Here is a 14,063-nt window from a genome sequence, read left to right on the forward strand (position 1 = left end):
GTGGTCTTTCTTTCTCTCCCACCTGCGTGAGCATGTGACACCACAGCCGGGTCTGCTGGTTATCTCGGACAGGCATAACGGCATCAAGGCCGCCCTTGAGGCTCCTGAAGGAGGCTGGTTACCTCCATCTGCATACCGGGCATTTTGTATTCGACATGTTGCGGCAAATTTTGCCCTCACCTTCAAGGGCAAAGACGCAAGGAGGCTACTCGTGAATGCGGCATACGCTAAGACCGAGGTTGAGTTCCAGTACTAGTTTGATATTCTTAAGTCCGAAGACCCGGCGATGTGTGACTGGGCTAACCGGATTGAGTATTCCTTGTGGACCCAGCATTGTGATGAGGGGCGTAGATTCGGACACATGACGACGAATATATCTGAGTGTGTGAACTCGATTCTCAAGGGCGTCAGAAACCTTCCTGTGTGCTCCCTAGTGAAGGCAACATACGGAAGGTTGGCCGAGTTATTTGTTCGCAAAGGGAGGGAGGCTGAGGCGCAGATGGGAACCGGACAACAATTTAGTCAGCACTTGGTGAAGTGTATAGAGGCCAACTTGAAGACGGCTAGGTGCTTCACGATTACCGTGTACGACAGGGATAACTCCGAGTTCACCGTTGCAGAGACAACTCCGACTGGTTCTTTCTCACTGGGTACCTACAGAGTCTCGCTTGCATCTCGTACATGTGACTGCGAATACTTCCAGGCACTTCATTTCCCGTGTCTCCACGCACTGGCATGCTGTGCCTACTCACGGCTTACATGGGAGCCTTATGTCCACCAGGTGTATCGTCTTAGTTCGGTCTTCAGTGTCTATCAGATGGGTTTTACACATCCCATTCCGGAGGGTTTCTGGCCACCATATGACAGGCCGACTGTCATCCCTGACCCCAATAAGAGGCGTGCGAGAGAGGGTCGTCCCAGGTCCACTCGGATACGGACCAATATGGACGAGGCTGATCCGAACTGGCCAAAGAGATGTGGGCTTTGTCGGCAGCCCGGCCACACACGTCGGAGTTGCCCACAGCTCGGAGGCGCAGAGCACACACGGGGACATGATTAACTGTATTTGCGGCTTTGGTTCTTTTGTTATTTCAATTTAGCTTTTAGATTCCGCAATTATCGGTTTTCTTACTTGTGGTTGGTGATGCATAAAATTTGTTAACGTCACTGCGATGTACCTCAAATGGATTTTTACTTAATGAATATGTTCTGCCACCGCAGTTTTAAACGAAATGTTTCTCTAAGGCACACCGGCAAAAAAAATGTAGGACTCTTATTAAGAGATGATGCGGAAACTATGTTTGTAACTTAAGTTCCTTCCTGTGACGAATTCATAGTAATTCGAACCATCCTATTTCAAATTACTTGGTAAAGTTATGCTCATTGTAATTCGAACCTATTAGGTTCGAATTATTAAGTTATGGTTCGAACCAATTTGGTTCGATTTATTTAGGCTTGGTGTATAGCTGTAATTCGAACCTATTTGGTTCGAATTATGTGGAAGGTGAGTTCGAACCTATTTGGTTCGAACTATATAGAAATGCCACTTGGTGGATTGCTGAAACAGAATTTGCTTTGGCTTATTTGTGTCAAATTGATCTCCCTTTGGCTTGTTTAGGTTTTTTACCCTAATCTATACTTATATATACTTATCCTATATATATTTATACGGGGACAGATTCAGAAATATTAGCTAATAACATATATAATATTAAAAAATTATACAAAAAATTATATAATGTAAAATGTATTACAAAAATATATTGATAGATAATATATTTTAAAATACAAAAAATATGTATGTATTTTTTATTAACGAAGTGGTCGATTTTTTGTATCATAAAATTTATCAATAATAGAATCTGTGTTAAATTTTTTAATAATTTTCTTTTTAATATAATTAAAAGACAATTAGCAAGAAATTCATCTTTCATTTTGTTTCTGAGTTATTCTTCACAACATTCATAGTTGAAAAAGATCTCTCAGTTGTAGTAGCTGAAACATAGAGAATTAATACCAAATGAATCAAGAAGGACGCTCACAAGAAGAAAAAAAATTCACTTTATGAGATTTAAAAAATTTTATTTAATTTAAAAATATTAGTAATAATATATTTTCAGATTTTTTTAATATTGTTACTTATTTTTTAGATATTAGAAATCATTAATATTTAAGTTATTAGATTAGATTTTTATTTATATTAAACTAAATATTAAATAAATTTTTTAAAAAATTAGATCGTACTTAATAACGTATTACTATAATCTTTCTTTTAAAAAGTTGGGAACCGAAGCCTCCACTCGTCCCCTATATATATATCATCGAAAAGTAAAAAAAAAAAAGAGAAAGTATAGGGAGTCAATGACCTAAGCGTACAATGTGCACAATGAAGGTTTAGAAAGTATTAGAGATATGATTATTAGTGTTACATTATCCTGTCAAGTTATGTTTTTGGGATGAGTGGTTTCAGGATATGGTATTAGAGTTCCAGATCCGGAAGGTCAAAAGTTTGAACCTTGGTGAACCCAAAATTAGCTTTTTATAACATGAGATGTTTATTATCCCTGGTATCCGGAGATGGTTATTCTGGATAGTATAGGTGATGTTCATTTTATTCATTTCATTTTATTCATAAACAAAAAATTTAGCCCATTATACACATTGTATGCTTAGGCCATTAGCTCCCTAGTACTACTCAAAAAAAAAAAAATCATCGAAACGTTGCAAGAAAAGTCATATTGTCAAAACTTATACATCATCGTCAATTGTATTAAAAATGTTTGCTTTTTGTTTCACAACAACTTAGATTTCAACAATTTCACTAAATTTTTAACTAAATTTTTTATCATTTAAAATTTTATGATTAAATTTCTGTCTTAAACAAATTCTTTTAAATACTCTACTAACCGTTGTCATTCGAAAAAAAAAATCAAAATATTTTAAATTATTTATTCTATCCTAAATAACCTAAACATAAAAGCAAATACTTTAAGAATAATTTGTTTTCTTAAAACCAATGGCTAGTGTGAATTTAACTAACTGAAAAGTGAAAACTTTTATTTAATATAAAGCTCTAATTACACTTATTAAAATACGAAGACCGATTTAATCGAGGCAACTTGGTCTTTGACTCTTTGGTAGTGCAAACTACAAAGTTAAAATTATTTAACAATTATTTTGCAGCATCCTTTTGGACAATAATGCATGAGCTAGCAAGACTAATATATAATAATTAATATAACCTGTCTATATTTTCAAATCATCATAATTATATTTATAATTATTTAAACTTAGATGATGTCTTTACTAATACTTATATAGGTCCTTTTGACTTAGCTTTGATTTCATACATAGTACAATACATATGGTGTATATGTAGAGACAAAATTGAATAGGGATGTTTATGGATTAGATTCGATCTATTTATTTACATTTGATTTATAATTTATGGATATAATCTAATTTGTAATATTTGATTCGATTCGCAGTTAAATAGAATTGGGCTGTAAATTTTATATCTATGTATCTACGGATTTGTAGATCTACAAAATAAATTAAAAAATTATATATGTTATGTTTAAGAATTTTTTATTTGGTTTAGTTTTTAATTTATGTTGCACTTTTAGAATATTAGAATATTAAAATTTGTATTATTATTTATTTATTGTTGTGGTGAGAATGTCGGATAATTAAATTTGATTGGCCAGTTGATATTTTTATTATTATTTATATATAATTTAGTTGTATTATTTTTATTATTTAAGAGTAAAATATTATTTTTATTAACGTTTGGGGTAAGTTTTGAAGTTATTTCTAACGTTTAAATTGTCTTATTTAAGTTCCTGACATTTTAAAATTGTCTCAATATTATTCTTTCGTTAATGATCTATTAACAAAGTTGACGATTGGACAATATTGAGACGATTATGAAATGCTGGGGACTTTGGTAGGATGAAAACATTTGGAACAAAAATAATATATGACTCTTAGAAAAATTATCTAATCAAGTAAAAATAAATTCACTTAGAACAAAAGTAATGTGAATAAAAGTAATTTACTTAGATGTGATTAAAAGATAATTGAATAATCATGTTTAGTAAAAAATTAAATTAATGCATCGTTTTTGTCCCCAACATTTTCGTCCTATTTAAATTCCTAATGTTTCAAAATCGTCTCAATATTGTCCTACCATCAATTATGTTAACAGATCACTAATGACAGGACAACATTGAGATGATTTTGAAACGTTAGAAGGACGATTTAAATATATTATGGACAATTTTGAGACTTATTCATCCCAAATATTTGAGAAAAAAATGATACTTTACTTTTAAAAAATATTTTAATAGTATTTTTGAAGTAAGTGAGTGTAAAAGAAAGGGAAAATAAATTTTTTGAATATTTTATTTTTTGGATTATTATATAGTAGGGGTGTCCGTGGATCGAATTCGATCTGCATATCCGCGGTGTTTATCCGAATCCGATCAAAAAATTGCGAAAATTGATCCGATTCATACACTAATAGAATCGGATTGTGGATTTTAGGTAGATATTCGTATATCCGTAGATTCGCAAAAATAAATAAATAAATAAGTAATTTTTTTTATTTCAACTAATAATTATCATATATATATATATATATATGTTGTATTATTTTATTTTTATTATTTAAAAAAAGTAGGTTTAATAATATTTTAAGATCAGAGTAAACATGTTTAAAAGAATGAAAAAAAAAGAATTTTATTGATTTTTTTAATAAAAATAAGCTTCTTAAAATATTTTTATACTTTGCGAATATATCAGATATCCGATTTGATCCAATCCACAAATGTGTGGATCGGATTCAAGTTTAAAAAGTAAAAACGGTAGATATTGAATCCGATTCGATGATTTTAGTGCAAATCGGATCAATATTTTAGTCATATCCGATCCGCATTCACCCCCTAATTATTAGAAATGTTTTTCTATTATTTGTTTTTTTTTTCGATGAGTATATCCGATATTTGATAGCTGACCCGATCCGCAAATTGTAGATCCGATTTCTAAAAAAATACTAATATTATTAGATCCGATCTAATCTAATGATTTTAGTACGAATCGGATAAAAAATTTAGTCATATCCGATCTGATCTAATTTTGTTACATTGATTACGATAACTATATACTTTTAACCACACTTTTACTTAAAAGTGTATTTATTAATTAAAATTAAAATAATATTTTTTATTATTTAACAATGTTTTTTAATTGAAAGAATAAAAATATTGCGAAAACGTTAAATAGTATAATTTTAATATTTTTTGAATGTAGCTAAAACTGTTTACCCACCATTATCATTGTAGCCATAAGCATGGTAAACTTTACCCATGTATGTATATATATAGATATATGGGCTTTAGGCCTTTAGCTCTGTGCTTTCCATCATTATTGCTTGAACACTGAATTGCAGTGTCTTCCAAGCAAGTTGAACATTATTATTATTATTATTATTATTATCATTATTGTCTCTTCCTTCTCTTGAATTCCGATCTCTTCTTTTATTTATTCTTATTCTTCAGTCTTTCGATATTTCCCACCAGAACAAAATAATATATACATATATCAGGTGGTGATTCCATGAATATGGCATGGAAGAAAGGGGTTGCGTTGTGGTTGTGGCTCCTTCTTCTGCTGTTTATTACTTCAACATCTTCATCTTCATCATCATCAGCATCTCATCGTTTATTGTTGGACAATAATAATGGATCGTCCTTACTCGGCCTTACACCACCCATGGGGTATGCCTACCTCCTTTAATTAATTCTTTAATCTTATTTTTCATTTATTATCATTTATATCTTATTATAGACAATGCTAAGAAGCTAACACTTTCAGTGTCAACAAGAAAAAAAAAATAGTTAATATTAATTCAAATGTAGAAAAAAAAAGCGTCAATTTTCTAACATTTTTCTTACATTATTTAAGTATATAACCATACTTTTTTTTTATATTTTTTTTGTTAATGGTTAAAATCAATCACTATTCTAATAATTTTTTGTGGTATGTATAGTTGATTGGCCACTAAATTAAAAATTAATGACCAATTTAACAACCAAGAGTTTTTAAAAGATTCAAAAACCTAATTTTTTGTTTTAGTCACTAAATGGTTACTAATTTAGCTTTAGTGACCAATTAGAATGATTTTAGTGTTTGTAGCTAAATTTTAAATTAACAATCCTTTCAGCGATCAAATTGAATACGGTTTTGATATTGGTGGCTAAACTGATGCTAGATAAAGACCAATTATTTTTTGGTTATTATAAAACCTGATCGATCGCAAAAATCAAATGGATCGTTATTCCAAAAGTTTATTGTAGTGTGATTATTCTTAATGTATGTTATAACAAGACTTAATTTAGTTGAAAAAGGCTTATATATTCTCGTTCAAAGACTCTTCTACACCAATAATTAGGTTTCATTATTGTAACTTTTTTCCTTCTAATATCATAAAAACTCCTTAATTGATAAGGCAAAAAAAAAAAAAAAATCCAGAAATAAGTGGTTATAACCAATTGATTTAATAGGGTAGGTGTAGAATATGTAACATAACCATCAATAATGTGTCAAATCCTGAGTTGATTTTTATTTTTGTATACGCACAAAACCATATGGATAAGTCTCACATGGATACCCATAATAGTGCTTGGTCACAAGATGATGCATATCGTCGCATTAGTTAGTGCTAAATATATATAAACCATGATTTAATTTGTGGACTTTATAACACACCTCAACATCAAAACATTAGGTGCAAGCTAGAGCCATTAATTACGTGTCCTTGCATTTGTTTATAGATATATATTATATATTGATTTACCTAAGCCACTATTTATAGGGAACAATAATCCAATCTTATCTCGAGTTAGTTGCTATTATTTGTTGTTGTGTTTACCCTACCAGCTTTAATTTATATATGCATATAAAGCTAATAAGTAAGTATCCATTATTGATATATTGGGGTTGGACAATCAATAATGATATATAATAACAACCAACATTATTTCGATTATTTATCTTCACATTTTCAGCCAAGCTTTATCATTTTCATTTGACAACTTAAGTATTAGGGATCGGAGCTTTATAATTTAGATTTTATTACTACAAATAGTATTAACGTTGTTATCCAGCTCACATGACAAAAATTCCATGAAGAACTAAGTAGTCTTTTCAGTGAGAAATTTGTTTTTTTTTTTTTTTTAAATTAAATTCTTGACAAGTCTAAATATTCTGTTTAAAGATTAAGATATTTATTAGAATTAAAATTGAGTAAGTTTAACTCAACCTAAAAAATTAGTTTATGAGACGAGAGATTACGCCCAATAACATTGATATATAAACCGTGATGCTTACTATGGTCATTAAAATGGGTTAATTAAATTCGTTGGATCAACTTGTTTATCTGTTTAAACAAGTAGACTTTTGCCAATAAAATCAGATTCATTTAAATTTTAGATTAAATGAATTGAGTCCGACGATTAATCTAAAAAATAACAGATTAAAGTAACTGTTTAAACTTTTGTGTTTTATAAAAGAAAAAAAAAATACTTTTTTAAATATAATTTTTTATCGACTCAAATATCCGACTCTAACCACTAAAAAAACTTTGTTTGTTTAAGATTTTTTTTTTGTCTAAAAGTAACATTTTTTGTTAAAATATTATTTTTAATCCGAAAATTAAATTTTTTAAAAATTAATAGGGCAGCCGGTTTAATTCGACATAGACTGGTCATTAATGATCTAGGCTTGAAAATTAAAGTCTATGAAACGGATTTAGGCAAATTAAGCTTAAATGAATCCGTCTAACCTGATTTATTTGACATTTCTAGTCATACTATGTTAAGATTGAGATTGGATAAATTGAACTCAATTTTAAAAATTAGTTCATGAAAAAAATGATATCTCATATACACTTATAAATTGTGTAAAAATTTTATATATAAGAGATGTTAGATTTGTAATTATATCTATTAAGAAGACCAATAATCATCCTAGTTAGTTGGTATAGTTTATGTTTTTTTAATAGAATAAGGAGTATTAGTATTAAGGGAGTGGATCCTCTCCAGTGAATAAAAAACTGGATGGTGTGCAGTGTTTAATCTAACCATTCACCATATTCTCTCTCTTATTTATTTCTGGTCCCACTATTAAAATCAAAAGTGAGAGATTGCACTGTATTTTGTCAAGTGTTGAAAAAACTGGAAAGGATCCATTTCCTTAGTATTAAAAAGTGGTTCTATATTACTTTCAGTTTTCCATAAAAAAATCAATTGCGAATATAATATCTTGCATATATTAAATGAGCAATTATTGATAAATCAGATGGAATAGCTGGAATCACTTTGACTGCCAAATTAACGAAGACTTGATTCGACAAACAGGTAAACGCCGTTATAACTTGATGAAACTATAATCACAGACGTTTGATTTTTAATACGATAATATATTTAAGAATCATTTAGGGTGTATTTGGAATACAATTAATAAAAATTATTTTTATACACAATAATATATTTTAAAATATTTTTTGTTTTGTTTTGAAAACCAAGAATTAAATTGATTTTATAAATCATACGAATTTGCTTTAACATACACTTGCCTCAAATCTTTTATACATATATATAATTTAATTAGAATTGAAATTATTTGGAGTACTAAAAGTATAAAAAGTCATTTTTACCATTTAAACAGTATTAAACTATTAATGTATAAGAAGATGATTTGAAATAAATAATAATAATAATAATAATAATAATAATAATAATAATAATAATAATAATAATAATAATAATAATAATATAAAAAGTGATTTTCTGATGGTTGAATGAAGATTGTACAGTAAATAAATAATAATAAAATTATAAATTAAGTTATTATATCAATTTTTAAATTAAATATTTTTATTTTATATAATTAATTCCAAATATAATGTTTTATTTTCATTTCAAATGATTTTAAATTAAATTAAATCAATGCAAAATATTTTATTTCTAACACAATTGGACGTATATTAATATTTTATAGATAGAATTAAAAACTAATAACATATGTTATTTATATATCTTTCAATATGCAGCTGATGCAATGGTGTCAACGGGTCTTTCTGCTTTGGGATACCATTATATCAACATAGGTACGACAAAAATTTATAATAATAATAATAATAATTATTATTATTATTATTATTATATAGGAGTAAACATTATTATCATTACCAATAACTATCATTCAATTCATCTACTATATATTGGAAAAATCTTAATATTTTCTTTTTTTAGATGATTGTTGGGGAGAATTGAACCGAGACTCACAGGTAATGAATAATATTATTTATTATTTATTACTATTATTAAAATTAAAAAAAAAATGTTATGCTTGCAAGTTGCAAGTAAGCTATATATGTAGTTAATGATAAAAAAAAAAAAAGCAAAAGGATAAAAATAAAATACAGAATGCTGATGCTAACATTAATTGAGAGAGATTAGTTACTGAATAATCGAAAAATTAATACTAAAAAATTACAGTTAATTAATTATATCAAGTGATCACGAGAAAATTCACATGATAAAAATGTTTTTATTTTTTTGTGATAGGGCAATTTGGTTGCAAAAGCTTCAACATTCCCTTCAGGAATTAAGGCTCTAGCCGATTATGTTCATAGCAAAGGTTTAAAGTTAGGAATTTATTCCGATGCTGGGTATGTATCTCAGATTAAACACAATATTAATATTAAAAATTTATTATTTTTAATTTTTTAATTACAATAAAATGATTAAAATCTTTGTAGAAATCAGACATGCAGCAAAACTATGCCTGGATCACTGGGACATGAAGTACAAGATGCAAAAACATTTGCTTCTTGGGTAATATATTCATTTAAAAGTCATTTTATACTTATATAAAATTTTTTTATTTCGATTCATGTATGTATAATTAACTTATGTTTTCAATGTTATTTTAGGGAGTTGACTACTTGAAGTATGATAATTGTAACAACAATAATATAAGCCCCAAAGAGAGGTATTAATTAATGGGATTTAATAATATATATATATAATCAATGAATTTATAGATTTTATTTATGAATCAGGTACCCAAGAATGAGTAAAGCTTTATTAAACTCTGGAAGATCAATCTTCTTCTCTATGTGTGAATGGTGAGATAGAGTAGTTGAATATCATAAACATGTTTATTTCTTAGGAACATTGATTACTTATATGTTTAGAAATTCCAATTGAAAAAATTTAGGGGCGAGTAACTTTGTTAAATTCTGGTCAGCATGTAACCAGCAAAAAAAAGTGAGTCATTAGATGAAATCTCACACCATTAAAATCATCATTAATAATTATTTAATGACTACAAATCACAAAAATTGCTGGCCCTAACATTCTTCGTTGCAATTTTCTTTTCAAACACAGGGGATTGGAAGATCCAGCAATTTGGGCCCCAGGTGTTGGAAATAGTTGGAGAACAACTGGAGACATTAAAGATAACTGGGACAGGTGACTATCAATAATAATAATAATAATAATAATAATAATAATAATAATAATAATAATAATAATAATAATGTGGTTTATGAGAAATTTAATTCCCTTGTTGGAATTTGTTTTTCAACATTGTGCAGCATGACATCTCTTGCAGATCAAAATGACAAATGGGCTTCTCATGCTGGACCTGGAGGATGGAATGGTAATTATCTATCTTTATTATTATTCGTTGTTATTAGGGCCGGAAGTGAGCTGAACTGAGTTGAGCTAGACCAAGCCCAAGCTCGGCTCACAAAAATTGAGCTTAGCTCACAGCTCGCCTCATTAATAATCGAGCATATTTCTTAAATCTCAAGTTCGACTCATTGAAAGCTCACGAGTTGGCTCGAACTCACGAGCTGGCTCAAATAATAGAAACATAAATACATAATCTATAATTCTATATCAATAAATTATAACTTATATATTTTAAAAGATCAATTTTATATATTGTTATCTATCAATAAATTATAAATTTTTATTTATGTCCTACATTAAAATTATATGTAAAAAATAAATATAAAATTTTAAATAATTAAGATCATTAATATATATAATATTTAAAGTATAGATTAAATGCATATAGGATATGTGTATTAATAATTATAATTATATATATATATATAATCGAGTCAGCTCATGAGCTAATGAACTAAGCTTATCCAAACTCAAGCTTGACTCATTTAATTTATGAGCTTAATTCCAAGCTCAAGTTTGGCTCACTAGCTCATGAGTTTAGCTTATCGAACTATTAACGAGTCGAGCTCGAGCTAGCTCATGAGTTGGCTTGACTCACTTCTAGCCCTAGTTACTACAGTATATTTGTTATTAAAAATAATAAAAGTCTTAATTTATTCTTTCAATTTTTAATAAAAAGGACTTTGATTTTTTTTTCTTAATTTTTTGATGTTTCTAAAAATTAATATATATTTTTAAATTTTTACTTATTTAAATATTAAAAAATTAACTAAAAAGATAAATTAAGATTGAAACTTATCGGAGAACATTTGTCAAGGATCTTAAAATAAAGTGATTTTTTTGAAGAGTAAATTATATTCAACGTTTATAATGCATTAATTTTGTATTTAATAAATTAAAATAACTATATATTATAAATTTCTATGAACAGATCCTGACATGCTTGAAATTGGAAATGGAGGCATGACAACAGAAGAATACCGTGCCCATTTTAGCATATGGGCATTAGCTAAGGTATTTTCATTTCTATATATGTCACAAAATTTTATGGACAAAATGTATGTTATATATATTATAACTATTTTGCTTTTTTTTTTTTTTTTCTTTCTTTAATTTATAGGCTCCTCTGTTGATTGGTTGTGATATTCGAGCCCTTGATAAGACCACAAAGGAACTGCTAAGCAATTCAGAAGTTATTGCTGTAAACCAAGGCAAGAGAAAAAGCTCAAATCTAATAATAATAATTATTATTATTATTAAAATTTATTAAACAATGAATGCCTTTTAAGCTATTTACTTTCATATATATTGCAGACAAACTAGGAGTTCAAGGAAAGAAGGTGAAAAGTAATAATGGTTTGGAGGTAAATTTTTTTTAAAAATGTTTAATAACAAAAAAATATTAGCAAAAAATTATTAAAATTTATTATTTTGTATTTTATTTAATAGAAATTATTTTAATATAGAGATGAAGAGGGTTGAAGATGGATATTTGAAGTGTATTACAGTAGAGGTAGTATAGAGAGCTAATGGAATATTTGTATAATGTGTATAATGAGGATTTAGAGATGTTCAATTCAGTATTAGAGATATAACCATTAGTATTATTTTTTTTATCAGTTTAAGCTTTTGGGATTGTAGATGTATAAAAAAAGTGTTCAACATGCATCTTGCGTGTTGACAAGATGATGACATGTGTTCAATACGCACCTTGCGTGTTGACTTTTTATCTGCAAAATTCACTCACCTGTAATTACACAAAATAACCTCATTTTTAACAAACATACTAATATTTTTTCCATATAAAAAAAATTAGCCTTTATTTAATGTATTTTATAATAAATAAATATTAAATAAAATAAATTTAAATTATTTTATTATCTCTCTAGTATTATTAATTTTTTTTCTTTTTTTTTTCTTGTACTTGCTATATTGTTTTTGTAATGACGTCAATAACAAAAATATTTTATTTGTACAATATTTCTGTATACTAAATTAATTGCATCAAAATTATTCTAGGTGAAATTGCAAAATTATGATAGTACCTTATTAGAAGAGAAAATTGTTGTAGGTTTGGGCAGGTCCTCTTAGTGGAAACAAGGTGGCAGTGATCTTATGGAATCGAAGCTCATCAAAAGCAAAAGTAACAGCTTCATGGTCTGATTTAGGCCTAAAATCTGCAACTTCAGTTCATGCAAGAGATTTATGGGAGGTTAGATTTCTTTTTATAATATTAGAGAAATTAGTTGCTGATAAAATAAATTTAAAAAAAATTAATCCCTAGGTAGTGTTTGGTGGAGAGACAAAGATGAAAAGACTGAAACTGAGAGACAGAGACTAAGAGACAGGGATTGAAATAAATCTCAGTATTCTGTTTGGTGCAAAATGAGAGACAGGAATTGAAACAAGAATAAAACTCTAATTTAATTTACACAAAGGGTAAAATTGGAATTAATTAATTGAAATGAAAGTATTTTAGGTATAAAATGTTATTAAAGTTTCAGTCTCCATCTCTAAAAATTTCAGTCACTTGTGTCCCTATTTTTTGGAGGTACTGAAATACTGAAATTTTAGAGACAGAGACAGAAATTTTAGTACCAGTCTCTGAACTAACAAATGGCCATACAACAATAATGTAGAACATTTTGATACATAATTGTTTTGATTATATATTTGTATTTTTTTGTTTTTTTGGCAGCATTCAACAACATCATCAGTTTCAGGAGAAATTTCTGCTGAATTAGATTCACATGTTTGTAAGATGTATATCCTCACTCCCAACTAAGATATTGAATTCATAAAAGACAAAAACTAAACAGGATTCCAAGTACTCAAAATTTTTTTGGCAACTTTCAATGTTTCCATCTTCAAAGAAGAAAGAAAACAGAGGAAATTAAGTAGTCAATAATAATAGGAAGTGTAAGGGGAAAATGTAAGTTATGTTCGTCTCTTAATTAAGGTTATTATTATTATTATTATTATTATTATTATTATTATTGTTGTTGTTGTTGTTGTTGTTGTTGTTGTTGTTGTTTAGATGCACTTGATTTGGATACAATATGCCTTTCTAAGATTTGTTTTCGTTTTTAACGAAAATGTGAGAAAGTAAAATAAATTTTGATGATTAAGTAATTTGGTTTAGGAGAAAACAGGATGCTTCAAGAAAGAATCACAATTATATATATTGTGATTAATTTAAAATCAAGGGTTAGTAGTTAAATTAGTCCTTAAAAGATAAGATATTTTTTAAATTTATTTTAAAAAAATTTTTTTAATTAAATTAATTCTTCAAATATTACG

General features: G+C 27.8%; 2 protein-coding genes across 2 annotated transcripts; both read left to right on the forward strand.

Annotated features, from left to right (window-relative positions):
• The first annotated feature begins 286 nt into the window (after nucleotides 1–286).
• Nucleotides 287–1,060, forward strand: LOC114925392 (uncharacterized). The gene has a single exon (XM_029293028.1). It carries the CDS (start codon nucleotides 287–289, stop codon nucleotides 1,058–1,060), a length of 774 nt encoding a protein of 257 aa, XP_029148861.1.
• Nucleotides 1,061–5,308: 4,248 nt separating this feature from the next.
• Nucleotides 5,309–13,747, forward strand: LOC112751575 (alpha-galactosidase). The gene is made up of 15 exons (XM_025800763.3): nucleotides 5,309–5,777; nucleotides 8,359–8,417; nucleotides 9,113–9,169; nucleotides 9,315–9,349; nucleotides 9,630–9,733; nucleotides 9,824–9,899; nucleotides 9,998–10,056; nucleotides 10,127–10,192; nucleotides 10,455–10,538; nucleotides 10,664–10,728; nucleotides 11,695–11,777; nucleotides 11,884–11,974; nucleotides 12,078–12,127; nucleotides 12,835–12,975; nucleotides 13,462–13,747. The coding sequence occupies exons 1-15, from the start codon at nucleotides 5,617–5,619 to the stop codon at nucleotides 13,546–13,548; spliced, it is 1,218 nt and encodes a 405-aa protein (XP_025656548.1). The 5' UTR covers nucleotides 5,309–5,616; the 3' UTR covers nucleotides 13,549–13,747.
• The last annotated feature ends 316 nt before the right edge of the window (nucleotides 13,748–14,063 follow it).

This window comes from Arachis hypogaea, chromosome 15 (assembly GCF_003086295.3).
Source record: "Arachis hypogaea cultivar Tifrunner chromosome 15, arahy.Tifrunner.gnm2.J5K5, whole genome shotgun sequence".
Lineage (NCBI taxonomy): Eukaryota > Viridiplantae > Streptophyta > Magnoliopsida > Fabales > Fabaceae > Arachis > Arachis hypogaea.